General features: G+C 38.6%; 2 protein-coding genes across 4 annotated transcripts; one reads left to right on the top strand and one right to left on the bottom strand.

Annotated features, from left to right (window-relative positions):
• The first annotated feature begins 218 nt into the window (after nucleotides 1–218).
• LOC149010187 (uncharacterized) lies at nucleotides 219–6,873 on the top strand. 2 transcript variants are annotated; one of them, XM_089163134.1, is made up of 4 exons: nucleotides 219–916; nucleotides 2,195–3,206; nucleotides 3,407–3,460; nucleotides 6,456–6,873. In XM_089163134.1, the coding sequence occupies exons 1-4, from the start codon at nucleotides 810–812 to the stop codon at nucleotides 6,489–6,491; spliced, it is 1,209 nt and encodes a 402-aa protein (XP_089019260.1). In that variant the 5' UTR covers nucleotides 219–809; the 3' UTR covers nucleotides 6,492–6,873. The 2 variants fall into 2 exon arrangements, with proteins under 2 accessions (XP_089019260.1, XP_089019259.1); XM_089163133.1 differs by having other exon boundaries at nucleotides 2,195–3,296.
• Nucleotides 6,874–10,564: 3,691 nt separating this feature from the next.
• On the bottom strand, nucleotides 10,565–25,392 carry LOC149010186 (zinc ion binding/nucleic acid binding/hydrolase). 2 transcript variants are annotated; one of them, XM_089163117.1, is made up of 15 exons: nucleotides 25,229–25,392; nucleotides 24,954–25,146; nucleotides 22,545–23,053; nucleotides 22,358–22,465; nucleotides 20,712–20,976; nucleotides 20,563–20,625; nucleotides 20,188–20,262; nucleotides 19,955–20,076; nucleotides 17,966–18,036; nucleotides 17,769–17,856; nucleotides 17,524–17,664; nucleotides 17,221–17,447; nucleotides 16,641–16,914; nucleotides 16,318–16,551; nucleotides 10,565–11,830 (listed from the first exon to the last, which is right to left on the bottom strand). In XM_089163117.1, exons 1-15 carry the CDS (start codon nucleotides 25,319–25,321, stop codon nucleotides 11,393–11,395), a joined length of 2,901 nt encoding a protein of 966 aa, XP_089019243.1. In that variant the 5' UTR covers nucleotides 25,322–25,392; the 3' UTR covers nucleotides 10,565–11,392. The 2 variants fall into 2 exon arrangements, with proteins under 2 accessions (XP_089019243.1, XP_089019244.1); XM_089163118.1 differs by having other exon boundaries at nucleotides 22,358–22,462.
• Nucleotides 25,393–25,413: the final 21 nt, after the last annotated feature.

Raw genomic sequence — 25,413 nt, 5'->3', positions numbered from 1 at the left:
AGGGATAAACTTTTAATCAAAAAATTTTCGTGAAAATTAAAATTAATTTTGAGAATACTCAATATTTCTTGTGGTTAAAAGAAAAAGAAAAAGAAAAAAAATCAATATTCCAACACTAGACATAATAAGAGACCTGAAATGAAAATGAAGAATCTCACCTTTGTATACTTCAAAACACAATTCTATTGGACAAGCGTCACAATGCCTTTTCTTTTCTCGAAAACAAATAGAGAGAACAGGTCTGAGTTCCGACTACCTGTGCATTGTTCGCTCATACTACAAGAGGCGATCTTCGTCGGAATTGAATGCGAATTACTGTTATTTATTATTTCTTGTTATTGCAGCTCAACCCTCTTGAGTCGCTTCTCCTTCATTCAACTTTTCTTCTCATTCTCTCCCCAAAATAACCCGTTTTTTCCCACTAATGTTTATTTTCCAAGATGAGCTTGCCTGCGTGCTTTGATTTTGTCATTTGGCATAGTATGCTGTGCAATTCTGCGACAAATCACTCTCTCTTTTCTCCCTATCTCTTGACTTATTGTGAACTTTCGGTTTCATTCTGTTAATCCTCAGTCATTTTGGAGCCTCTAAAGCTCATCTATTTCTCTTGTTTTAGAACCTTTTTACTTCTGGGGTTTCTCCTCTACTCTCTGTTTCTGTTATTTACGTTGTGGAGCTTGTGAGTCTCTATTGTTTTATAGTGTCTCACACTTTGACCTGATTTGCAGTTCCTAGGCGTACGAGATTGATAAAAGAAATCGTTTTGTGTGTGGTGATGTTGTAAAATCTTCTCGGGTTGGTGTTTCAATATGGTATCTCAGCAGCAGAACCCATCAGAAATCCAACATTCTTCAGAACAACAGATGGGTTTCGAAGATGATGCAAGTGTCTACACTACTAAACCATTCTCCATAAGGTAGCATTTATTTTCTCTTCTGGGTTTATTTCTTTTTTCGTGTTATTCTTTTTTCCTCGAAAAAGACTACATCGTTGATCTTATTCTCACGGAGTTTCCATGATTCATTGCATGCATTACTATTGATGATAGCAACATGGTTATATCCTGTTCTATTGCTTGCAGCTTCTTTTATCGTCTGTTTCTTCCCTTTTCTGCAACCGATTGTGGTTTTAGTACATATGATATGGATCTTTTTACACAGCCGGTGAAGCTCAAGGACGTTCTGGTACTGGGATTTTGGTTTCAACAATATCAGCTCAAGCATTGACATTAGGTCTAAAAGTTATGATTTCGAAAATCGTCTTCTTCTTTGTTGTACTTTTTTTTTAAATAGTTTTCTTGGGTATCTTTTAGGGATATAACCGTTCATTTTCTAATTTCTCCGGTTTCTTGGTTTCAGCTGGGAAAAAAAAGTACAAATTTACCGATTCATAAGAGATGACGTCCTCAAATAAGATGGTGTTCTGGGTTACTTAGATCTGCCTCTGTTTGTCTTTCTTGTTTATCTTGTCATCCAATTGTTTGCAATTCCGTGTGTGTTTCAAATGATTGTTTATCTTCTAGCTTGTTCATCGTTGTTGTTTACTTCGTTTTGGTTTTAGTACATACGATATAGAATTTTGATGTGGCAGGTTTATTCAATTACATTCTGCCACGTTGGTTCCAGAAGATTAACTCCTCCCTTTTGTGCAGTGGATTGATCATATGATATCTAAAGTATATGACTCTTGAACCTCCTTTTGGGTGGATGTTTGGCATCCATGAGGGTGCCCAACCATGTTATATTCCTATTTCTATGGAAAATTGGAACTAACAAATAAAGGTAGATTCAAAAGAGGCTAGTTGCCAAATTAAACAGCACTCTGAATCGTTTTATCTAGTATCTTCGATCTCTGTTTCTGTTCACCATTTTTCTTTCCATCAAAATGTTAATAATTCTGTGTGTTTTCCTGATGATTGGTATCTCATCCTGTGTTTATCTGTCTGCAATAGTATTATCCAAGTTTTAGTTGGTTGTCACACTATTACTTGTTTTCTTAGCAATGGTAACATAATGCCATGTCTTTTGCATCTTAGGTACACCTTCAGTGTGGTCTTCACACTATCATTGCATGAAACAGATCTGGAACCATAAGTATTTAGTGTTTGCATTCTTGACTGGGTTTAGCTAAGAATCTCTTCTTTGTTTTTTTTTTTTATTTAAGATGTCTCATTCATCGTTTGTTTTTATCACAGGAAGTATGTTCTTGAGGCTCGTCAAAAGGATATCTACAATAATTGGCCATTTCCAGAAAAACATTTGAAAGTCTTGTTGAAGAATGGTGTTAGCAGTATGCTTCCACCTTTTGAGTCTAATGAGGCAATGAGCAATTCATCAGATAAAAATGATGTTGATCAGAATTGTGCAGATAAAGAAGATTCAGATTTTGGCTTCAATGATAAGCATGCCATTCAGATTGATGGAACAGAAGACCATATTGAAGTTGCAAGTGATGTATGCATGGATGCAGCAATTTCTGAAGTTTCAAAGAAAGCGACCCATTTGTCTCTCAATTACAGTAAGCACGAGCGTGGAGATTGCAAAGGTCTGAGGTCAAGTGTTGGTAAAACTCCTTCAGTTCCAAAAGATAGCACCTCAAAGGCTGAGCCAAGTCTGAACCACTCTCATGTCCAGATTGTTGTGGGACTGCCTTCCACCAAGGCCTTTAGAAAACAGAAACATAAAGGAAAACCTAAGAAACGTTTATTGGCTGATATCTTGGCTGAAGCAAGGCCTTGCACTTTGGAGGATATTGATAGGCGATCAAACCAGACTGGAGATCTAAATATCAGACCATGTGGTATTGTTCAAAATTCCACAAAAGCCACAAATTTTGGAGATGAAGGAAAAGAAAGCATGACTAGAATTCATCAGGCTTGCAGACATATACTTAAAGGGGGAGTTCAGAAGGCAAAGCACCTGAGAGATGGCAATATTGGCAGTGACAATTTGTTTATAAAAAGGAGACGTGTGGTGAAGTTCAACCTCAATGGGAATAAATCCAAATTATGTAACAGAGTAATTATTCCTCCAGGAACAGTTGAAAGGGAATGGGAGTCAATAAGGGGTGAAAATTTTGTGGATGAGGGGAAGAAAAATAATAGACTTGAGTATGATCCTGAAACAAAGTCAAATGCGGAGTTATCCCCAGGATATGATAGTGCAGGTGACAGAAACTTGTCAGCAAAGAAGACACCAAGAATGAAGGTTAGGGAATTTAAATCTAGCTTACAAGATACATGTATATCTAAATTGCCAAACGGAAAAATGTCAGCTGCTGGAACAGTCGAAAGAAGGGTACTCATTCTGCTCTAACCTTTGACTGGCATATTTGTCGAATTTCTTCTGGTTAGGATCACAAACAAACACAATATAAATATAATTATGACTTTTGTATGCAATGGCAGGATGCAGTTGAACGAAGGCAGATGCCCATACGCAGGACGACTAGATTTCAAGAGGTTAGATGGTGACAGTTTATAAATGTGGATTCATCTTAGTCACCTGTCTCCATGCGTCTTAGATTAGATGTGGCTGTATATGATTAGTTTTCAGCTTGTTCACTCGTAGTTTATAAGCGTGAGGTAAGAGAAGGATCTGAAGACATGTATCACATGTATATCATGCTTTTTGAAGATTTTATTCTTGTCCCAGCTTCTAAACACTACAACAATCGTACTGACAAGTGGTATTAGTAAGAATAAAACACAGACAGTGTTGAACAAATGCTATGTGGAAGAACAGAAAAGATTATCTTTATATGTTATAGACTTTATTTATATCTAAACTCATTAGCTTGACATATCAAAGTTCCATGGATATAATCTATTAAGTTCTCTATACAGTATGTGTATTCATCATAAAATATTTTACACTATCTCGATCCACTTCCTTATAATTTCCCCTTGGCTTCTTTGCTATAAAGCTGCAAGTAGTGCTACTTCAATGCTGTCATTCTTTGGTTGTGAATGATGACCATCTCTACAGTATTTCATTCTTCTCTTTCTTGAATTCCCTTTTCTATCCTCTTCTTTTCCATTTTCAGTGGATAATCAAACATAAATTACACAAATAACAATATTCCCCACATACTAGTAAATTCAGTAGTAATTCACCCCCAAAAAAAATGCAGCAGTATAGATTTTATGCATGTTGCATTTTTTTTTGTGCTCCTTTCTTCACCGATTCCTCATACTTGTTCCAAATTCAGAAGCAATATCATTATATGGGTTCTAGCTTGAATGAATTGCATCTTTTTATGAATAGGATTCATGACTTCATGAAGTGGTGAAAAGTCGAGATTTAATGGGCACTTAGATGCAATGGGAAAACTTGGTCAGTGGTATGTTATTTCAGGAGCCTATTGCTGGTTATTTACCAAGCCATTAAGGTCAAACCCAGTTGTGACACTCTGTGGAAGTTCAAGTCAAATCTTTGTCACTTGAGTTCATTGGACCTAAGCCGACTACTTTGTCCTAAACAAATGAGAAAAGGGGAATGAGGTAGGGGGTTTTGACAATATATTTGTTCAAGTATTGTATTACATTGTTCAGGTGATATAAGGAACTTCTAGCCAAGGGAATATTCCAAAAACTAATGGAAGTCATGGGAGGTGAAGCAGCTAATCAAGGAAAACTAAACAGATAGCTGGAAGTTAGTTTGTCAGAAATCAGAATATCATCAGATTAGTTGCTGGAGGTTAAATTCATGTAATTTGAGTTCCCTAAGCAGACTACTTTATCCTTTGGATAACGAAAAAAAGGGAAATGAGGTAGGGGGTTTTGATAGTTAATATTGTTCTTAAGTATTGTATTGTATTGTTCAGCTGATATGGAATTAAGATGGCCATTGGTGCATAATTCCACATAACTGTATATTGAGAACAGAAAGTGACCATGAAAAATAAGGTTGGAATCATCAAGGTAGAAGGTGAAGACTTCTAATATCCTATCTTTTCTTTCATCTCCTTTTCCCCTTCGATGTCTTGAATTTATGTTGGAATTTCAGAACAATTATTGCCGGGTTACTATCCCTATGATGATAATAGAAACTTGATTGATAACAATCATATGATAATGTTAAAAGGCTTATCTGGAGTCTTCCTGTGGGACTTAAACCCTTTCCCGGTGCTAGTGTAAAACTGTCCCTGATGAGAATGTATAAGTGATTTCCATAATACTAGCTGGCATTTTTTCATTGTCCTTTTTGGCTTATACAAATCTAGCTGATGAGGCTATTGATTTTGGTACTATTATGGTTGTTATCTTTCCCATGTCTTTGAATCATTACATGAGCTAAACTTGAGTGGTAGTTGTAGTTTTAAGTGCTTTCAACCATAAACAAAGCCTGGTCTTCCATATGATGTTTCAACTTCTTGAGCATTTCTCTCGCTAAACCCTAAAGATTAATAATATAAGAATAATAAAGCTTATTGCATCATAACCTTACTATTTTTCTAGCTTATTTTGGAGTTTAAATGACCCAAAGAAGTATTTTTTAAGAGTGTGAATGCTTCAGATTGTCTGAGGTGGCAAGACTATCAGTTGATTGGTTAGGTATCATCGATCAACTTCTAGAATTAGTTAGCTTTCTTCTACGGGCTGAAGTCCCAAACATGGGAATAGGAAGAGCAATCTTGTTCTGAATATTTTCAGTTACACTACCTCCAAAGCTTGTACAGGGATTCACTAAGACGAATCTAATACGCCTTCAAGTCATTCTCCTCTCTTCTTCTCTCATGCCAACCCTCTTTTCTTGGAAGTGTCCTCTGTTTACTGTTAGAAAAAGATCTGATAATGTCTGAAATCCTCCTTTCATCTTCTTCTCTTTCAGAACACTAATAAGTCTACTGGATTGATTTCTGTACTGATCCAATAGTCTGTAATATAGATATGAGTATTTCTGCTTCTGTTGTCTTGCCTGTGTGCTGGTGGCTCCCTCAGTGTTCATACAATCAAGGATAGGGGATTGACAATGGTGTTCTTTTGATTGTGCATCTCAGCTGAACTAGTGGTATCTTTTGCGACAGCAAGGCCTCTTTAAGTTTACATGACAGATGCATTGTAACAAAATGATTCGTAATAACTGATGATGTTGGAAAACATGAGTTACTTAAACTTGCTGGTTTATGACCTGGGGCTTCAAGTTGATTGAATCCGTCAGAGCGGATAATTTTCATTCTGCCAGGGGTTGTATGATCATGTTACAACTTCTTGACTAGGTGGTATAATAAAACATCAGCTTTTAGGGCTAATTCAACTTGTTTCACTGAAATTGTTTCCAGCCTAGGTGCAAAATCTACTAGTCATTGCTAACATCTTTCTTGAGAAAATATTAGTGGGAAACGAACAGTCGCTCACGTTCTTCTGATTTTATGTTATGTAATTCCATTGACATATGATATCACATGCATAATTCATTTAATCTTGGTCTGTTATTTTGGTTCTTCATCATCAGATCCCTTGGTGTATCAACAACAAAGCCACAGGCTGATGCAATTTCTGGATTGGATGCATCAATGTCAAAGAGAGAGCTTTGAAGGCTATATAGACTTAATCAACCAAAGCAACGGAGATTAATATTGTGATAGAGAGAAGCTTGACCAGCTCCAAGTAGAAAATGCTTGGAAGGTGAGAGCTGCAATTTTGTGCACATCTTCCAGTGATTTTCATCAGAGACAAGAATGAAGAGGCTAATGATATCAATGGTAAAAATGTAGAATTAACTAAAAATTTCACCGGCTGACCGGCCTATTGTTGATTATATTAGACATGAAACATAGTCAAGATTTATCTTCCTTTGATTTTGTTAAATCAGTATAGTCTATCTCGATGTCTATGCTCATGATAATATGAAGCTGGTAGCATACGATAAAGTTTGGTAAATTGCCGAGTCCCAAAATGAAATGAATCTGCACTTCCCAGACATGAACATTTACAACTTTCTTCAAACCCAAATCAGAACTATTAGAGAACAAGAAAAAGAAAAGGGATAATATGATAAGAATGATACTATCAAAGGATTGATTCAGTTAGCAATGATCAACACTTTGAGGAAGAGGTCAGGTTTAAATCTCTCTGGTGGTGTATATAATAGTCCCCCATCCCCGATTATATAAAATTGCCAGTTCTAAAAATATTTATAATATTTTTGAATATTGTACACCAAAGATAATAATGTGGATCAGGAAAACTATAAATTGATCGGAGATAGTACGGAAAGAACTTGAATCGATTTGACCTCACATCACATGAATGCTCTGAAAGGAAGTTCAAAACTTCAGTCCCCAATTAGAACATTCCATGGATGGAGGAACATTGTTAATTAAATCAGTTGGGTTTGTTGTAACATTTCAAAATGGTTGCACTTTTTCGTCAGCAAGACTACATTAATAACTTGTTTTCCAAGAGGATTCACCTCCATCTCTTAACTTTTTGGCCACCATAGTTGGTGGACAGTAGTTTGCTGTTGTCCTGCAAAATGCTTTTGGAACAAAGCTCCTGCGTTTAGCAGGGACTGGGGAGGGTCAATTCAACCCATCCATGCATGGCCATCACATCACAGGAGTTGCAGAGGCTCTGAATGTTATAACTCTGCATGCATTCAATCTGGAGTTGCTCCTAGTGTACTATATCCCAACTTGAATCTTTGGCAAGGTATCCTGTCTTGTCTTCCTTATTTCTGTTTTCCCTCTTTTGGGATGTGGAGCTTGAGGGGGTAGGTGTGACCTGATTATCAAAGTCGCCATTCATCACAACATGAGCTGCAGTCAAATGATCAGAGAGTTTCAGTTGGACTCAAAGGAAGGAAGGAAGGAAGATGACTTAGCACACAATCCTAAGAATGGCAGAAGACAGTACAAGGGCAACACATGTGCTGGTGGTCTCCATTCACACTGCACTGCACCAATTGGTTAAATGTAAGAACTGCATTATCCTGAACCACAGCCTTTAGTTGGGATGCTCATGGATCATGAATCATGATCCCCTAGCTACCAGGAGCCAAAGGCCTTCACGTTCACATAGAACATTGGACAACTTTTCTCTTTCACACGCAGAAGACTCTCCCTTCTTATTCTTAGCTGACTTTTCTTAATTATATTTTAACTGTGATGTTTTATGAATCAAGTGATCATAAAGATCAATCAGTCCTCGACAACTCCGTGAGTACTTAAGCATGCAATAAAGGTTCAACAGAAAGGGGACTGATTGCCAGGGGAAGGCGAGTTGTAGGGAGAACATGGCCTTCGATCTACACAAAGCAAAACCCAGAAGAGTGTTCCAACCAGCTGCATCGTTATGCGTTCATGCAGCTGTTCTCTCTCTCTCTAGTATAGAAATGAGAGTCCGGATCTGCGACCCCGTGGTTTGTGCTCTCGAACAGCTTTTCCACCCCAAAATACAGGGGGCCCACGTGTGGGCGACGGGAGTTTTTTTTTTTTTTTTTTTTAAATATTTTTCAGCTATGGGGCCCACCGATTTTGTGGTGGTAAAACTGTGCTACCCGACGGGGATGATGATCCGGATTCATAGAGGAGATTAAATTTCTCCATATATATGTTCAAACATCAAGGAACAGAAATGTAAACTGCCGAAGTACTTCATTGATCCTCTTGTTATGTTTTTGCAGTAATCATTTTTCTCTTTTTTTAGTAAAAAAAAAAAAAAAAGGGATTCAGTAGTGGTGACCTTGCGCCCCTCGTTACACAATGTATAGACTTTTTTCAATTCGACCCATGCAAGTATCCATCCTATCACCATCAACATAGCCTCAATGGAGGCCTAGTATAACCCATGATAGCTTTCCCATGCTCAAGTCAAAGAACACACAATTGCTCAATGCGAGAAACAGAGAAACGAAGGATTTAAACCTGAGACATGAAAACAACCAAATTGCATGAGAATGAACTTGAGACTACTAGATCAGCACCCCGGATGGTGCAGTAACCAATTCAATTGTGTTTTGATAAAAAGCAACTACAATTAGCATCTTCGGATGCATTATTTGGAGCTTCAGTTGTCTACCTCGGCCCAAAATCAGAGCCAGACTAGGCCTGACAAAATCAAGGTTTAGAAACTCAGAATTTGATTGGCTGGTTCTCCAGAAACCATTGGTCGGTCACTGATCCTGCAGCCGGTCTTCCTCCAACATCGGCAGATCGATCCAAGCTCGAGCATTGGTGTAGCCTGTCAAGACTTTCTTGTCTGTTTTTTTTGGGTGAAATCTAATCTCTATCAAGATCATGTGACTAATAATAACAGCAAGGAATCGTCGCATCCTTCCCTGTGTTTGTCCCTCCAATGGTGCACAACTCACTTCATGACAAGGTCAGGCGTTCAAAGAGGGTGAATCCATCAAATCGGCACCCCAACGACTGTTGACTACAAATTAGAGGGGCCCATAAGGTTAGGCGGATTGATTTTTTTAATATTTTATTATTTTTTACTTATATGCTCCACATAATTTGTGGTTGTAAGGCCGTCAGGAAAGCACACTTGTCAGGGAGACGATCCACACTCGAATCCATCCCCGTGCAATGATGAGAATGTTTCATTATGATCAACTGGTTGTTGCAGGAGTTGTGGAGGAAGGCGAAAGGAGTGTGGAGACTATGATTGGTGGACTTCAGCTAGGAATGACAAAAGCTTCACACAGTGGACTAAGGATTGAAGAGATATGGACAAACAACTCAAAGATAACTGATCTATTACCATGACCTTCAAAACTCACATGGCCTCTTGAAGAATTAACCATACTTTCGGAGTTGGCAAAAGCCACAAAAATGGTGAAATTTGATATATTCCCAAACACGACGCTTCAGATGCTTTTTGAAAAATATGCTAACTTAACAACTAATCAAGGAGATTACTGTAATAACACTATATGTAGTCCTTGTAAGTGTTTTCAGAACTAATTTTAATATGAATTTCTTTCTTTGACAAAAAAAAAAAAAAAAAAAAAAAAAAAACTGGTTGTTGCAGGTGATGAACTTCAGCATCACGTATTCTCTCAGCTTACTTCTACTCTCTTTTTGTCCCCCTCCCAGGCCAGCAGTTCCTCGTGAGTGTACAAGACCTCATTTTGGTTCCGCTCTTGCATGCATGCGTTCCAAGTTCCACGTTTGGCTTGAACTTGTCAAAATGATCATTTTAGTTTCACTTTTTTCCTTAAATAGCCGTTTGGTATTGATCATCGCAGGAATAAGTTCTATGTTATTGCTTGCTTGTCCAAGCCTTCAAATACTTCCATATAGATCTCCTCTTCTTTAAGAGGTAAGAGATCAGATCTTTTATCCAAAGTTTTTAAAATATATTTTTTGATACATAGAGAGAAATTATACAAAATATATCTATTTTCTTCTAAAATGTTGGCGGCAACAGGGCTCCACCCTGACCCCAAAAAAATTAAAATTTTTGACCTTATATTATAAGGCATTGGTCTTTGCCACCTAAGCCAACCCCTTAAGCTTCTTATTTTTGAATTTGTTTCCTCTCTTAAACTGCAAATTCCTGTTGAACTCTGAATTCTCTTCTTATTTTTGAATTTGTTTCCTCTCTAAACTATCTTAAACTTGATAGCTAGTCAATTTGAGTAGAGATAATACTAGTACACTAAATCAACTTCCAAAACAAAAGCTTAAAAATTTGTCACCAGATACTTGTCCCCAACTGCATCCTCCAAAGCACTTTCTTGCTAAAAATTCGAATTTGCTCAGGTTCAGGTTCAACAGTCCGAGATCCCAATCATAGTCTCCTTCAACAAACCTAAATTTGGGTCGTTCCATCCAAGCCATCAATGCAACTCAGTTTCGGTTGTCTCCTTCAGACTCTCAACTCACAAACATCTGTTCTTATTATAGTTCCTTCTGACCGGCATTCCCACCTCATCAATTAACCTCTACCTTTCAACTGCTGCTGCACTTCATCCTTGGTGTCAGGAAACCCCAAGAAGGCTCAATTCCAAATAGGAGCTGGGGAATCAAACACCTTTAGCTTGAAAAGTTGAAAGTGAATGCACTTCGCCACCACCAGTATCACATAAAAGGTTCAGAGTAGGTCTCTATTCCTTTATTGAAAAAAGATAGCAGAGTCTCATCAACAATTCAACTCAGAAAATTCAGTTACAATTACAAGGACACTCAAATTGTATTTTGTATTTAGTACAGAATTGATTCTGCCATCATCACTGCCTATGGCCACTTAATCATTCAATTTGAATCTAAAATTTTATGGGCGGGGGATCTCTGAACCAATAGCATACCCTTTTTGAGTTGCTTGTGTATGTCTCTGACCGTGAGGTATACTTGCTGCTGGATCAGAGATACTTGTCCCCTAACTGTATAATGAATGTTTAGAACAATCAAATGCAATGAATGGGAAACAAGTTACGTGGGACTATGGATCAGGGCTCACTTTGCATACTTCTGTATCAAAGCCACAATCCATTAGAAGTAGCAGCCAAGCTCTCTGCTGCTCTGAGAGTCTATCCCTGGGGCCCTTAACTTCTACAAGCTTGGCCTCGCCCCCATAGTCTCCAAAGAACCGCCAAAGCAGTAAATCTGGCATCCCACTTGACCAGCTCCTATAATCTTGGGCTAAGTGATGGCACAATGAGGCCAAACAATGTCCACCAATGCACGTAACAGCCGCCCTTAGTTCAGACAAAGAATGCCGGTCCCAATTAACCCCACGGCAAGATGTTCCAAAGTGTGAATCCCATGAAGTTAACAGGATCTCCTCAGCCATACCACTTTGAATTTTCTGTAGTTGAGATTCTATAAGGTTCTTTCTTGCTATATAGAAGTTATCAGTCTCAAAATCCAAAGGTGCTGTCTGCAATAAAAGAGAGATCAACCATGGAGAAATTATGAACTGAATCGTACTAACTTCATGAATTTAGAAATACAAAATTACTCCATTTCATGTTCAATAATAGAATGAACGAATGTGAAAGGTCAGGGGGACAATCGAAACAAGAAAATTGATTTGTTTTGCCAATCCATAGGACATATAGTGTGTCTAACTAATGAAGACAATAATAAATTCAGAAAAATTATGAAATCAATGTGGAAAAAAGTAACAACAAAGGGGCTGAAGCAGGAATGTTTATAGCAAAAAATGATCACAGAATACCATAAGAACCCAATAAGTGAGCCCTTTTTACAGAGAAGCCACCTACAGGAAACAGACTGCCTGATTGTGCCACATGGAGGGGCAAGTCTATAATCTTCAGAGAAATTAGAGTACCACAGACTAGCCAGACAGTTATCAATTTCAACCAAGTAGTAGAAAAAAAACAAAAAAGGGGCTGAAGCAGGAATGTTTATAGCAAAAAATGATCACAGAATACTATAAGAACCCAATAAGTGAGCCCTTTTTTCCAGAGAAACCACCTACAGGAAACAGACTGCCTGATTGTGCCACATGGAGGGGCAAGTCTATAACCTTCAGAGAAATTAGTGTACCACAGACTAGCCATGTCTGACTTGTCCAATCTCAGGGCAAAACTCAATTATTCCCCATCCCCTCAATCGCAGATCCGAGTACCCAAAGCTCTAGCCAGAAGAAGTTGTGGGCCATCCAGCTTGAAGCCCAATATTCGGCCCCAGAGCCCATGGATCTGGATATTGTTGGTAAAGAACCTGCCTTACTAGGAACTGAAAGAAGATCCAATCAGAACCCGGATGGAGTGGGTAGATGGACATCTAGTGCAAGAAATGTTGAGTTGGAAGATGTCCATGAACAAGGTAAAACTCCTTCACATGTTGTTTAAGGTTGTAGCGGTGCTAGGGATCAACCGGGAGTGCAAAACACCTAAGTACTGAAAAGTACCAGAGGTGGTTGCTTAAGGCGGTCAATTGGCCAAGCAACCGCCACCCCTGGTGGTTGATTGAAAAATTCCGCTGAAAAACCCTAATTTCCCACAGTACCCTATTTAGAGCCTTTTACAACCTCATTTTGTATTATTTTATTCCTGAAGGCTGCTGTGGACTAAGAAGAGACAGAGAACATGTGGTTGGTGGAGGAGAACCTCTTTCCGTAGAGAATCTTTCGAGTTTTCTTTGACTTTCAAATCCTAAGTAGAGGTAAGTTTAACCACTCTTAATCTACCGAATTTTACCTTATTGGAGAGTAGTTATCCTCCCTCTGATTCTGTTGTGATGGTTTGGAATAAATTATTTCTTTCCCATTGATGATCTCGATTAAATCATGCCAGAATAGTGGATTTCATATCCAACTTAATGGCAGATTTTATCGAAGAAGATGATGTAGTATAAATTATTCCCTTCTGATATCTATAGTCTGAGTGGCCTCTCTGGAGTTGTAAGAACGTAGTTTAGACTTAGATTAACCCAAAATTAGATCAAGGATGGGTGATCAAAAGTCTGAATTTCGGACTTGGAATTCTGTCCAAGAGTGGAGCAATCGCTTAGAGCGGTTGATCAACTTGACCAACCGCCTTAACCGACTGGTTGGTTTCCAAAGGCTGTGCTGAAGTTGTTTATACTCAGTTTGAGTTCCAGAATCTAATGTAACTTTACAATCTCAATCTGGGGGTTTTCTAGGATCTGCTAGGCTATTTACTTGAGGGATTTAGCGCATTATTCAATATTTTTTTCACTAAGTCAGGTAAGGACACAATTGCATAAATAACTGAATTGTTGATATGATGAATTGTTTACTTTTCTAAACATGTCAATGACCTTGTATCTTACTCTAATAATTATTATGCATGTTTACTTGTTAGTGATGTATTATAAAGGATGATTAATGCATTTTACTTCTTTGCTTATTGTGGAATGATGTGTTTGGTATGACTATGACTTGGGGAATCCCTAGCTTGGGATATCAGGGGTTGTGGTATGGGACACTGTTCTCCAATGCCCCCAACACTATCATAGCCGTTGTCCTTCATGACTAGGAGGTCTAGATTGAATGGTTAGGTACACATACATTCTACTACCCTTTCGACAAGGGTATTTAAGTCGAGTGACCCGTGATGACAGTGACATGACTCTATGTCATCCAATAGAGGTAACCAGTCCGTGAAGAGACTCAGTGGTCCACTATTTATTATACAATGGTAGGAATGCATATGTCAAGGTTGGGCACATAGGTGTCCAAAAGACGGTTTGGATGTTATGATGAGACATGAGAGTTTCTGCCCCGACAATATATAGATGGCCATAAGGTTAATGAATGTGGTCCAACAGAGGTAATTAGTCTGTGAGGATTTACATTCCTAGGTGGAGAAAGATATTGGACCAAAAAGGCATTAAGCATAAGGAAAGGTATTTTGACCACATATAGCATGTGACCTTATAACTTTGCATTGGGTTTAGAATCCCCGACATGTGTTAGTACTCAGACCAATGGTTGTGGTGAGACAATATGGACTTATACCCTAGCCATAGTTGATGATGAAGACCGTAACCCTTACCCGGGATCCTAACAAAGGTAACCAGTCTTGTGAGGGATCGAGTGACAAGACCTACCTAGAGGAGGGCTATTATTATATCTTAAAGCATCGTAGCCTAGATAGAGACTTGCATAGTTAGATTTACAGATGCATTCATGATTTAGCATTTCATATATTCATCTCTTGTTTGCTATGTGATCATGGTATATATATGGGATTGTTGCCTAACTGAGTTCTTTAGAACTCACCCTTGTGGATTTTCTGTATTTTTCTTTAGATGCCTTTGCAAAAATAAGAGAAGTTCCCTATGCATAGGAGAACACCTCTGAAAAGATATTGGAGGTGCCAATGGGACATAATTATGATGAACACAAAGCTTCCTACGGGTGCATGGAGTGCATTTACGGCACCTATTGATGGGAAAAGAGCTTTGGTCGTTCGCCACATGGATTAGGGAATGAAGAAGGGTCTTATGACTCCTTTCATTGAGAGATTTGAAACAAAATACACTAAATTGATGAAAGACTAATAAAACATGATGAAACATAATTTTTATAAATTCTGCTTCCACTAATACATTCTTATTTGATTCATTCAATATTCATTCTTGGATTTTAGAACTTTATTTCTTTAATTAAATATTGAATTTCTCTCTTTGCTCTTGATTATGGGGTTGTGTGTCTTATTTATCATTGATAATGTGACTGGGGATCTTATGTTTGTAGATCACACCCACGGGTTGTCGGGGCGGGTCTGATACCGTTAGGTGGAGTGACATATGCCAAGGAGGTCACTAAAGTGAAATGCCGACTACCTTTAAGAAGTTCGCAACATGCCCAAAGTCTCTAAATTTCAATTTATTAAAATTATTTCATCACTTTATTCCATCACTTTGGCTCATTCAGTTATTCTAAAGGATGTTCCTTCTTCTTGAAAACATTCTCAATTGTGGAAAACATGGCGATACACTACAGAGGTGCTAATATATACTAGCTTGTTTAGTTATCATAATATTATGTGTTTTTATGAGCCGCTTAAGTCAATACATACTGAAGATGAGTAATTGAAATATAGTGTAGCAATGTGATGTACTCATGTGCATTAGCATGTTATGCAACAAAAAATGCAAGAGGTATTCAAAGAGTTCCAACCCAAAAGATAGATAAGTACCGCTAATTTTTTCGTGCTCATTCCAAGTTCGAATTACCATTAGTACAAATAAGAATGCCCTTCCTTACATGATTCCTCTCCATATCCATAATAAGCATGACCCAGAAAGCGAGTGAAAAGTGAGCAATTCCTTTGCTATAGGTATAGGCACAACCGATCAATTCTCAGCATCAAAAAAATAGAAAAGAAAACTTTTGGTCAAATCGGATTCCAACATTGCCTATCAATTCAGAAACAAGGAAATGATTTAGTTCTAGAGCCAAAGATCATAGCTCTTGAACGAGCAATCAAAAAGATTCTCAAGCATCCTCAGTTCCTCCAGTGATTGTGGTCCCAAGTACTTCGTGATGGGCTCTAGTACCGTAGAACGATCAGATTTATAGTAAATATATTTCTCAACAGAACCATAAAACAGGATAGGGGAAAGTGAGATTTGTACACAATTTTCCAAGTAGCTATTTCTCTCTTAATATTGTTTAAAAGAAAAAGAACCTCATTTTCACAAAAAACAATTGAAGAAGGTCCAGCTAATATAAATAAACATGCATCCATACACACGAGCCTGAAATGATCAAGCTTGAGCACATAAGAAATATATATATATATATATATATATATATATATATATATATATATATATATATATATATATATATGGAAAGCAATACAAGTGTCATCAAAACAACTAAAAGAAAGCTGGAACCTGCAAAAGGCCACATGGTTTACCCACCTGAAATTTGGTACGAAAGACATCTGGTACATCGGCAAAGATGACATCCCACATAAGAAGCCCAAAGATCATCATCCAAATGCCACTTTCTGCATGGACACCCTGCCACCCACCCCCATCCCCTGCATAATACTGCAAGGCCAGCTGCTCCACGCCACATTGCTCACCATCTTCACCATAGTACCTATTTCTGGTTCCTATATCGCAGTTCAAGGGCCTCCCCTTGATATGTACCTATTGTAGTTGAAGTTTTCAGACCAACCAGCAGGCAGGTTCACCCCAGCATAACCTGTTTATCCAGAGAGACGCAATGAAAAACTGACCTCTTTGATCTTTCTCTTGACAGAGTCGGCAAAGCTAGGAATTTTCCAGCGCCTTGGTGGCTTTCCCAAACGTAGCACACGCCTTTGTAGGGCCATTTTTGAACCGGCACGAACCCATGGATCTAGTAACCCTTTTTCAGCAACCAAGAGGCTCTCACAAATACAACCTATATGCTCTAAATCCACTGATAACCTCAGGGTCCAATATCCTCTCCTACCACCATTAGTGACTGCACTTAATAACTTCCTGAGAAGCCTTATTGCATCTTGATACCTGAAAGATATAGTTCTTCAAAAAGATGTACCGAAATAGGAAAACCCTACAGATACGTTCCTCATAGGAAGAAAAGAAATGAAAGAAGATGTGAAATCTTCTGTTTGGAAACCAAAAGTTCGTAAACCAGAAAGCAATGGAAAGTGAAAGTAAGACAATGGCTAATTGGCTATCCCTGGGGAGTTCACAGAGAATAAACCCTGTCCACACTCAAGATGGGAAATTCTGAGACAGATTCCAACGCTCTTCATCAGTACAAATGAACAAATTACACTATAAATGACTAGCAACAAAATAAAGACATACTTGTTTTCACACTCAAGAAAGGAAATGCCCAAGGTAACCATTTTTGAATAGACCCAAAAAGCTGAGTAACATGAAAAAAATGTCCCTGCAAACTCATAAGCAGATGACTGAGCTACTTCATCTTTAGAACTGGATATGTGGGCTTCAGATATTTCTATGCATCTTATCACCACTTTGGTATTATTCTCATCAAGGGATTGATCCATTAATTGCGCCACTTCAACTGCCTGTACCAGGTAAGTATAAAAATTAGTAAAGCATCCAAATTTTTAGCTGATCTTCTGCAGAGAAACACATTAACACCTCTTCATATGCAAGCAGGTCACTTCGACCTGGAAAAATATGATTCACAGTAATACACTTGTAAGATGGGTACTTGACTAGCCCCAGATTAACCATCATAAAGGCTGACAGGTCTTGCTCTCCATTAAGGAAAAAAAGCCTCTGCATGTAGTAAACAAGAGTTAATGTTAACAGCCATAAGAAAATCTATAAACCGATTCCAACATAGAGTATACTATTCAAAGTATAAAACAACATAAAAGCACCTCAACCCGCCAAAGAAGGAGCTCAGCGGTTGAAGTAATCCGAACACAAGTCCCAGTTCGATCCAGAATCCAGCTTGGTAGCGAAGGGCTTCATATCCACATATGGTAACCGAAGCGGTCAGAATTTATTGTGAAATACCAAATACCTTCCATTAAATAAAGTATATAAAAACCCACGGGAAGGAAAAGCCTACTACCACATTCCATCTTTATATGAAGCTAGTATCCAGGCAATACAGTCCTGCTTTTTTATACTGCGAACACCCCTCTGAAGTTTTAGAAGACAATAAATATTTTAGAAAAACCATTAAAAGGAATAGCCAACCAGTATACAGAAAAGCAAATGTAGTAACAGCTCTTAGATAATTTCAGTAACAATATCCAGATAATATAATGCAAATTCAATAGCTCAACAGACAAAACCAACTTTGGCACCTATTCTATCATGAATGAATAACGTGACCATCTAATGTTTGTCCCAAATTTTAGATGACTATCTTCTCGAAAGATTAGCAAAAGTGGCCCAGTGGCAAGGTGATTAAGATTGCAGTTGTGTAATAGCTTGGGACACAAATAATGAGTGAAACTATGGTGTTTACTTCTCCCATTTTTGAGCAGGCTTTATGTGCAGACATCGAAACATTGTTGTTTACACAGTTAATATTTATATTTTTGGCCTAGGGATATATTTCTTTTACTCATTGGCTAACTGCAGTGTACACCTGATACTTTCTTTTATCAACCAGCATAGGTTAGACATGAGGGCATGAATTGGCGATGGATGCTCATGGTTCTTCTCTCCTTTCTCCTACTTTTGCCCCCATCTCTTTCCCCTTCTCATGTATCCTTAGTCTTCTTTCTTTTTCCCGCTTCTGTCTTTTTCTTTCTCTTCCTTCTTCCCTTCTTACTGTAATTCAATTACCCAGGCTATCCTCAGTGCCTAAATTTTTATTTTTTAGCATCACCAACAGCCTGTCTATATCAGATTCAATCTGCCTCACACCTGCTCTTTTATTCCTTAGGATTTTGGGTGGGAGTACCTTTGGCATAGGCATGCCAAACCTCCTAGCCTCAGTTCCAAGTCCTTCCTCCAAAGACATTCGATATGAACTTCAGATCCTGTTCACTGGTTTCAGCCAAATTCAGTTGCAGAAAAAAAGTTATTTATTTACCAGGACGTTATAACATTGATAGCTCCCTAATACTACAGCACTCTTCTTCTGAAATTTCCTATTGATTGAAGTTTGATCTATTGAGAAGCTGTAGCAGTTGCAAGAGTCCTATACGCTGCACTTTATCCCATGAAGAGGCCGTCTTCAACCTCTTTAAAGAGCTCTCTTACATTATCAACTATGCTGTCCCCTTCATACATTAGCCATCTTATTGCCATCTTCATCATTTACTCATTCATTTCCATTTAAGTACCAAGCTTGTTTCTTTTCTTTTCATTTCATTTGAGTTACTCCATCACTTCGGTGGGCCCATAGCGACACATACTCACAACTGCCTCAGTCAAACTTGGTTAATGGTGTGAAAGAGAATTAACAAAAAGAGAACATTAAATAATGTTTGACCCGTATCTGTCCACACAGGAATTCTGTTACTGTGCAGTCATCAGAAGCCAATGCTTGATATAGGAGCATAATCTATGGCAGATTCCAAATTTAGGAAGGGCCACCATGATGCTCCAAATTAAAAAAAAAGAGCACACATAGGAATAACCAAAATACATAAAAGTCAACACTTCATCTCTGGTCTTGCAACTGCAATGACCCAGCCTAAACATTTTCTTTCAACATTCCATGCTATAACTTTCTAGAGCTTGCTCTAAATTATGATTTTTCTCATCCCAAAGCTAATTACACCCCACACTCAGCCCCCTCAGCCAACTCCCCCCCCCCCCCCCCCCAACCCAAAAACAAAACAAACAACTAACACAGTATCAGAAACCGTGCCGACATCATTGGTTTTAATTATAACACAAACACAAATCAAATGAAAAGAGTACTGAGGAAGAGAATGTCTAGCAAAATCTTACACAGTATCAGCAAGATAAGAATGATAACTTAAAGTTCACATCATATTTTGTGCTTTTTCTGCTATATTTAAGGAGGCAAAGGAGTATATTTAATAAGATTACTAGAAAGATGACAGAAACAGGATGAAAAATTGGAAAGCATGAAAACCTTTAAGTGTATCAGACTTGAAATTTCTCGTAGCTCTGGAACAACGAGCACATCCAGAACATCCCTCACATCATTGAGATTAATTTCTTTTGTTGAATCTAAGGAATAAATATATCCTGCCGCTGTTGCAGTGAAGCTGACAAACTATCAGAGTTACAGAAAAGTATGGACATCTAAAGGTTCTAATTTATGATTGATGTGAACAATAATAAATGCAGTGAAGAGAAAATTACCACAAAGTCCCTTGATTGCTTCTTGATAATCCAATATTTCAGCATATGAAATATTAGATACCCGAAACCATGGCCCTGAAAGACAAAAAATAAAAAGAAAAAAAGGGAAAGTGAGGTAGGATTATGGACTAATGGACTAATGGACCAATACGAAACCCAAAAAAAAAAGTAACACAAGAGTAGTTTAGACAAAGATGTTCAGAAGGGTGAGAAAGAATAGAAGGGATAGAATAAGAAATTAACACACTTGCAGCAACATGCAACATGAGTTTCTATTATTTAATTGAAGATATGAACCTAGATACAAATATATCATCTCCAGGTGCCATCCCTACACAGCAAAGAAAATAGCATTATCTCTGAGAAAGAAGCAACCTTTCCGTGTATAAAGTCGAACAAGAAGCCTCTGACTATCATCTGAAAGCGAACTAAAAGATTCTGATAATAGAATAAAATCAGCACTTGTTAGAACTTTGGAGAATGTTATGTGACAACAAGGAAATTACGTCATGAACTTACAATACCTAGAAATTGTTTTTCTTCATCCAAGAAAAGGTGGGAATAACCGTTTAAAACCTCGTGCATTATAATACAGAAGTTCTGCTGATATCTTGTCATGCCACTGGGGAATTGTTTTGTGGACTCAACAACATGAACAACATTTTTCCACAATAACTCGAAATACTGACAATCATTAGATGCTTTTTCACGAAGATCAACCATCTCTTGGCAAACAAGCTGAATTGGAACAGCATCAAAAGAATGTTTTGGAAGAGATGTCACATTTCCCTGAAACGGATTCCCACATCTGATGTCACAAGAACTCCACAGAAAATATATTTCCTAGTTCATTTTCCCATAAGACCCGAATAAGAAACCACTCCAGATTGAGGAGTGTCAAAAAACTTTCTTTTTCTTTTTACAGCCCTTTAGGTGGAAATATGTCAAAAAAATTTAAAGAATTTTGATAGTAGGCCAACAACATACACACTCACAAATTTGCACATCCAATTCTAATCCAAATAACATTATAAATTAAAGGTACCATTTTTATGCCAAAATAAAGAATAAATACGGTAAATAGAGCTTCAAAAACTAAGGTAGGAACCCCGAAGAGTTCTTCCCACTTCAATCTGTTCCACATTAAAGATATAATAGTATCATGTGCGGACCCAGTCTATAATACCAGGTGTTCCATAATTCCACTAAAAATGTATAGGGAACACTTCTATTTAGGACCTCATTGACCAAATAAATAACTTAACAATAATTGAACTGATAAATATATAGAATTGACAGCATCTTCTATTACTAGACTTGATAGCAGTCACAGAATTATTACCAATTATTGCCAGTAAATACTAACATAAACAAGACCTACCAAGTGAAAATTTTGAAGATCGTATTAAAAAAAAGCTAAGCATGTAAACAATGCATAGGAATCACAATGTAGGTCACTGTTGCAACCATTTTGGAAGTTCAACTAAATATTAAGCACCATAGTTGTCAAGGGCCTCAAGGCTTCACCTAGGCGATGCCTAGGAGTGCAATTTGGCCTTGACGGCCCTGACCCGCCCTGAGCCCGAATAGGGCTTGGGCTCAAGATTCTGGCCTAGAGGGCGGGTTAGGGCCAAGGGCAGGCCTAAGATTACTCTTTGACCCGCTGGGCTTGTCCCAACCCATCCCTGATTTTTTGCCTTGACCCTGAACCTGATTTTGGCCCTAATCTTGGCCCTAATTTTGTCCTTGATGCTTGATCTCAATGAATTAGGAACATGGAAAAGGATAGGGGCAATCATGGCCAAGGACAAGGCCAATTAGGGCGGGAATGGGCTTGGCTTGACCCCGTAGGGCTTAAAGTCAGGGACAATAATCCTTGGCCCTGAATTAGGGTCAGGGTGGGAATGGGCTTAGATTAGTATTTAAGGTTGGGCTTGGGATTGCAAAAGCCCAGCCCAGCCTAACCCTGTTGCAGCCCTAGTGATGCCTAGGAGTCCAGGTGGCTATGTCTGGATTGGTGCCTTAATTTCCTAGGGGACAAGACATTTTGCTGTGGTGGCTTAGTTTTTCCCATTTTTCCCACTTTGGTTTTTGCTAGACGCCATGACAATTATGCCCAGCATTTTGGTGGATAATATCACTCTACATTATCTTCCAAAGATTTGCATACCTCAAGGTTCACATGGTACTTTTCAATTAAAGGAGAAAGATATTGAGCCAACTCTCGAGGAAGAAAACCAAGCATTTTACTATATTCAGCATCCACAGAGAAAACCTGCTAGAAAAATGAAGATCACAAGATTACTTGAATTGAAATAAATTCAAAGCAATGTTTACTAGCTTAAATTCATAATCACCTTGATAGCATTGGGATCTTTAGGATTATTGTAATCCCGTGAAAGAGAAACGCTAGCTCCTTGCTTCAACTCAACTTCATCACTGAATCTTCGTCCAACAATAAAAGTATCAAGAGTTGCCCTAGAGATGTTATCCTTAAAAGGAGCCATATTTAGATCATGCACCTCAAGATCACTGGGAAAAGGTGGAGGATCATCCACCTTTTTGTTAGGAATGCCTTCCTCGGGTAGGTGTTCTACCAAAGCCTCTATGCTAGTTTCTTGATTCAATGACAAATCCAAGGGCAACAAGCATTGATTTCTCCTCTTAGCTTCTGTGGCACCAAATTCTGGCAAAGTAGAAGAGGTACTATACACAGGAAGTTTTTCCAGATCCCTATTTGTTGAGTTGGACCCTAAATTACTGAAGTCATCAGAATGGATTTTATCTTTTGATCGGGAGCAGAACCTTAGCTCAAGAAGGGTCCGCTGGGTCAATTTCCGTTTGGTTCCTCTGGCTAAACATATATCTGCAAATTTTCAAACCAAAACATCAAAAAATAAATTACTCAACCAGGGGGAGGGGGAAAAGAAATGAGATTTGTAGCCAAAGCTTGTTATCAAGTTGGATGTTGCAAATCAAAGTTAAAATATAAGTTATGTATTGAATAACTAGAGAAACAGCCTCCTTGACACACAATGATGGATCCTTCACCATGCTTGCAGGGAGTCCAATGGCTTAAATTGTCATCAATCTAGATTCTGATACATTGGTGAACCCTTCTGCCTTCTGAAGCATAACCAACTCGCTATTACAAAGGTGACAACTACAATCCCAAAGTTCTGCTGGATTCATAAGATCACCCAAACACATGAATTTTGATGAGGCGGATATAAAGCAGCTTAAATTAATTCTACCGAATTGGCATTACAGGCTTTGAAGGATTTACATTATGTATTTCCTGTGAGTTCCTTGGTAGGATATCGAGGATCATTCAAAAGATTTTCATCTAATCGGTAATTGACGCTAATATAATATCAGGCCATATTATTTTGCTCCATCTTGGGAATCCACTGTACATGGTACACCCACAGAAAAGAGTTAAGACAGTTACAAGTTATATACAAATTCTTACCATCAATTTTTGGACAATTAAGCAGTTCCTATACTTAATAGTCCACTAATTCAGACAGGCAACATATAACATTGAGAAATAAAAAATTAATCTCATAATGACCATTCTCTAACTGGTTTGTAAAATTTAAACAAACAAACAGTTAAATCAGATCAATCCATTAAACCTTCGCCTCTTCTTGAAAATAAAAACCTTCTTTCCGCTACCACAGAAGGGAAGAAAAGAAAAGCTCAAGGATCATGTCATTATCTCCTAAATTCTTTCTCAAATGTTGAAGTCTTGTTGATCAGTAATCCGAATTACCTTTAATCACCGCTACTTTATTTTTCATTGACAAGTGCTGACTAGCCTTTGCACACAACTTACCCAAAGTGGTAGTGGTCAGGTGTTGACGATCGCCAAGTTCTTCCGGTCCCCATGCCATCCTCTAGCCCCCCAGCTTGGCGATTCTGTCAACTCAAGCCCCCCTGGTCAGCTTGCCACCCGAACAAACCATCTTGGTGGTTCCGTCAACTCAAGCCTCTCTGGTTCAACTGTGCTGCCTACGGTCGAGATCGAAATCTCGACAGTCCACTTCGGTTTTGACCACCTGCGAACAAATCTCGACAGTCCACAGCAGGTGTTGTGCATTTAATGCACAATATTCAAGGTTTGCAGAGGGCCTCCCGCCCGCAAACCTCCCTAAGAGGTGCCAAATAGGGTCTTCTGCCCGCAAACCTCCCTTAAGAGGTGCAAAACAGGGCCTTCCATGCCTCCCTAAGAGCTCCCGCGGACCTCCTTAAGAGGTGCCAAATAGGGCCTTCCTTACACAGACAGCGCCAATCTATTGCGTTTGGATCTGACTTGACCACCACCAGACCTGTAATGTCCTGTAAAACAACAGGCAGAACTTTGTAGGTCGGGAGGCCACCTCTGACTATCAAGTCAGTACTCTCGCGCAACAGGAAGAAGGTTCTAAGTAGTTGCAGAGCCTCCGATTGAACTGAACGAATTCAGATTACCTTGCGTGATGGAGGTTGGGTTTATATAGTTTAACCCGGTCAATGAAACTCGTTGGATCGTGGTGCCTGCACAACAAGCTCCAAAGTATAGAATTGAATTTTGGGAAAGGGGGAGGAGAACTTCATACCCAGATGAGACTTATGTCGCGACCATGAATGCTGAACCAACTCGTTCTGGCATTACTAAGCTTAGAATGAACATAGAATGTAAAAAAAAGAATATGGAATTCAATAGAGAATCATACCCAGATGATTACACTAATATTCGGATGGGATTCAATAGAGAATCATACCCAGATGAGAGTTTATGTTGTAATCCGTGCAGCGCAGTCTATCTCCACAAACAGGACAACTAACCCAACCCAGAACCACACCGCCACTTGTTCCAGCTTCACCATTTTCACGGATGTCCATTTCATGCTCCGATGGTCCTTTGACCGAGCAAGAGGGGACTTCGACATTTTCCTTTTGCGGATTCGAAGAGTCCTGAAGATGACAATGGAACCGAATAAAAACGATAGCCCAGCAAACACAAAACATGGAAGACGGAAAAGGAAAGAGATATTACAGAGGAATGCGTAGAGATAAGAGATTGAACACTGGGGAGGAACCTCTTCCGCTTGCCGATCAGCCTGATCAAGCTTTCTCTTCCGGTAAGCATAGATTGATTGTTTTACCCTAATAAGGACTTTGCAGCTCCCAACTCTGCTATCCTCTCTCCCTCTCTCAGGCTCTGAAATTTCAACATTCGTC

Source organism: Hakea prostrata, chromosome 7, assembly GCF_041222555.1.
Source record: "Hakea prostrata isolate BN-2017 chromosome 7, UWA_Hpros_2, whole genome shotgun sequence".
NCBI lineage: Eukaryota > Viridiplantae > Streptophyta > Magnoliopsida > Proteales > Proteaceae > Hakea > Hakea prostrata.
This window is presented reverse-complemented; position numbering and strand designations above follow the sequence as displayed.

Excerpts from the sequence above, each read along its gene's own strand:
- LOC149010186 (XM_089163117.1), bottom strand. The coding sequence starts at position 25,321 with ATGCTTACCGGAAGAGAAAGCTTGATCAGGCTGATCGGCAAGCGGAAG. Across the intron at positions 20,077-20,187 it reads AGCAATCAAGGGACTTTGTG|CGGCAGGATATATTTATTCC; the intron begins GTAATTTTCTCT and ends TCACTGCAACAG. Across the intron at positions 16,552-16,640 it reads TCAAGAGAAAGATCAAAGAG|GTACATATCAAGGGGAGGCC; the intron begins GTCAGTTTTTCA and ends CAACTACAATAG.
- LOC149010187 (XM_089163133.1), top strand. The coding sequence starts at position 810 with ATGGTATCTCAGCAGCAGAACCCATCAGAAATCCAACATTCTTCAGAA. Across the intron at positions 917-2,194 it reads ACTAAACCATTCTCCATAAG|GAAGTATGTTCTTGAGGCTC; the intron begins GTAGCATTTATT and ends TTTTTATCACAG. Across the intron at positions 3,297-3,406 it reads CTGGAACAGTCGAAAGAAGG|GATGCAGTTGAACGAAGGCA; the intron begins GTACTCATTCTG and ends ATGCAATGGCAG.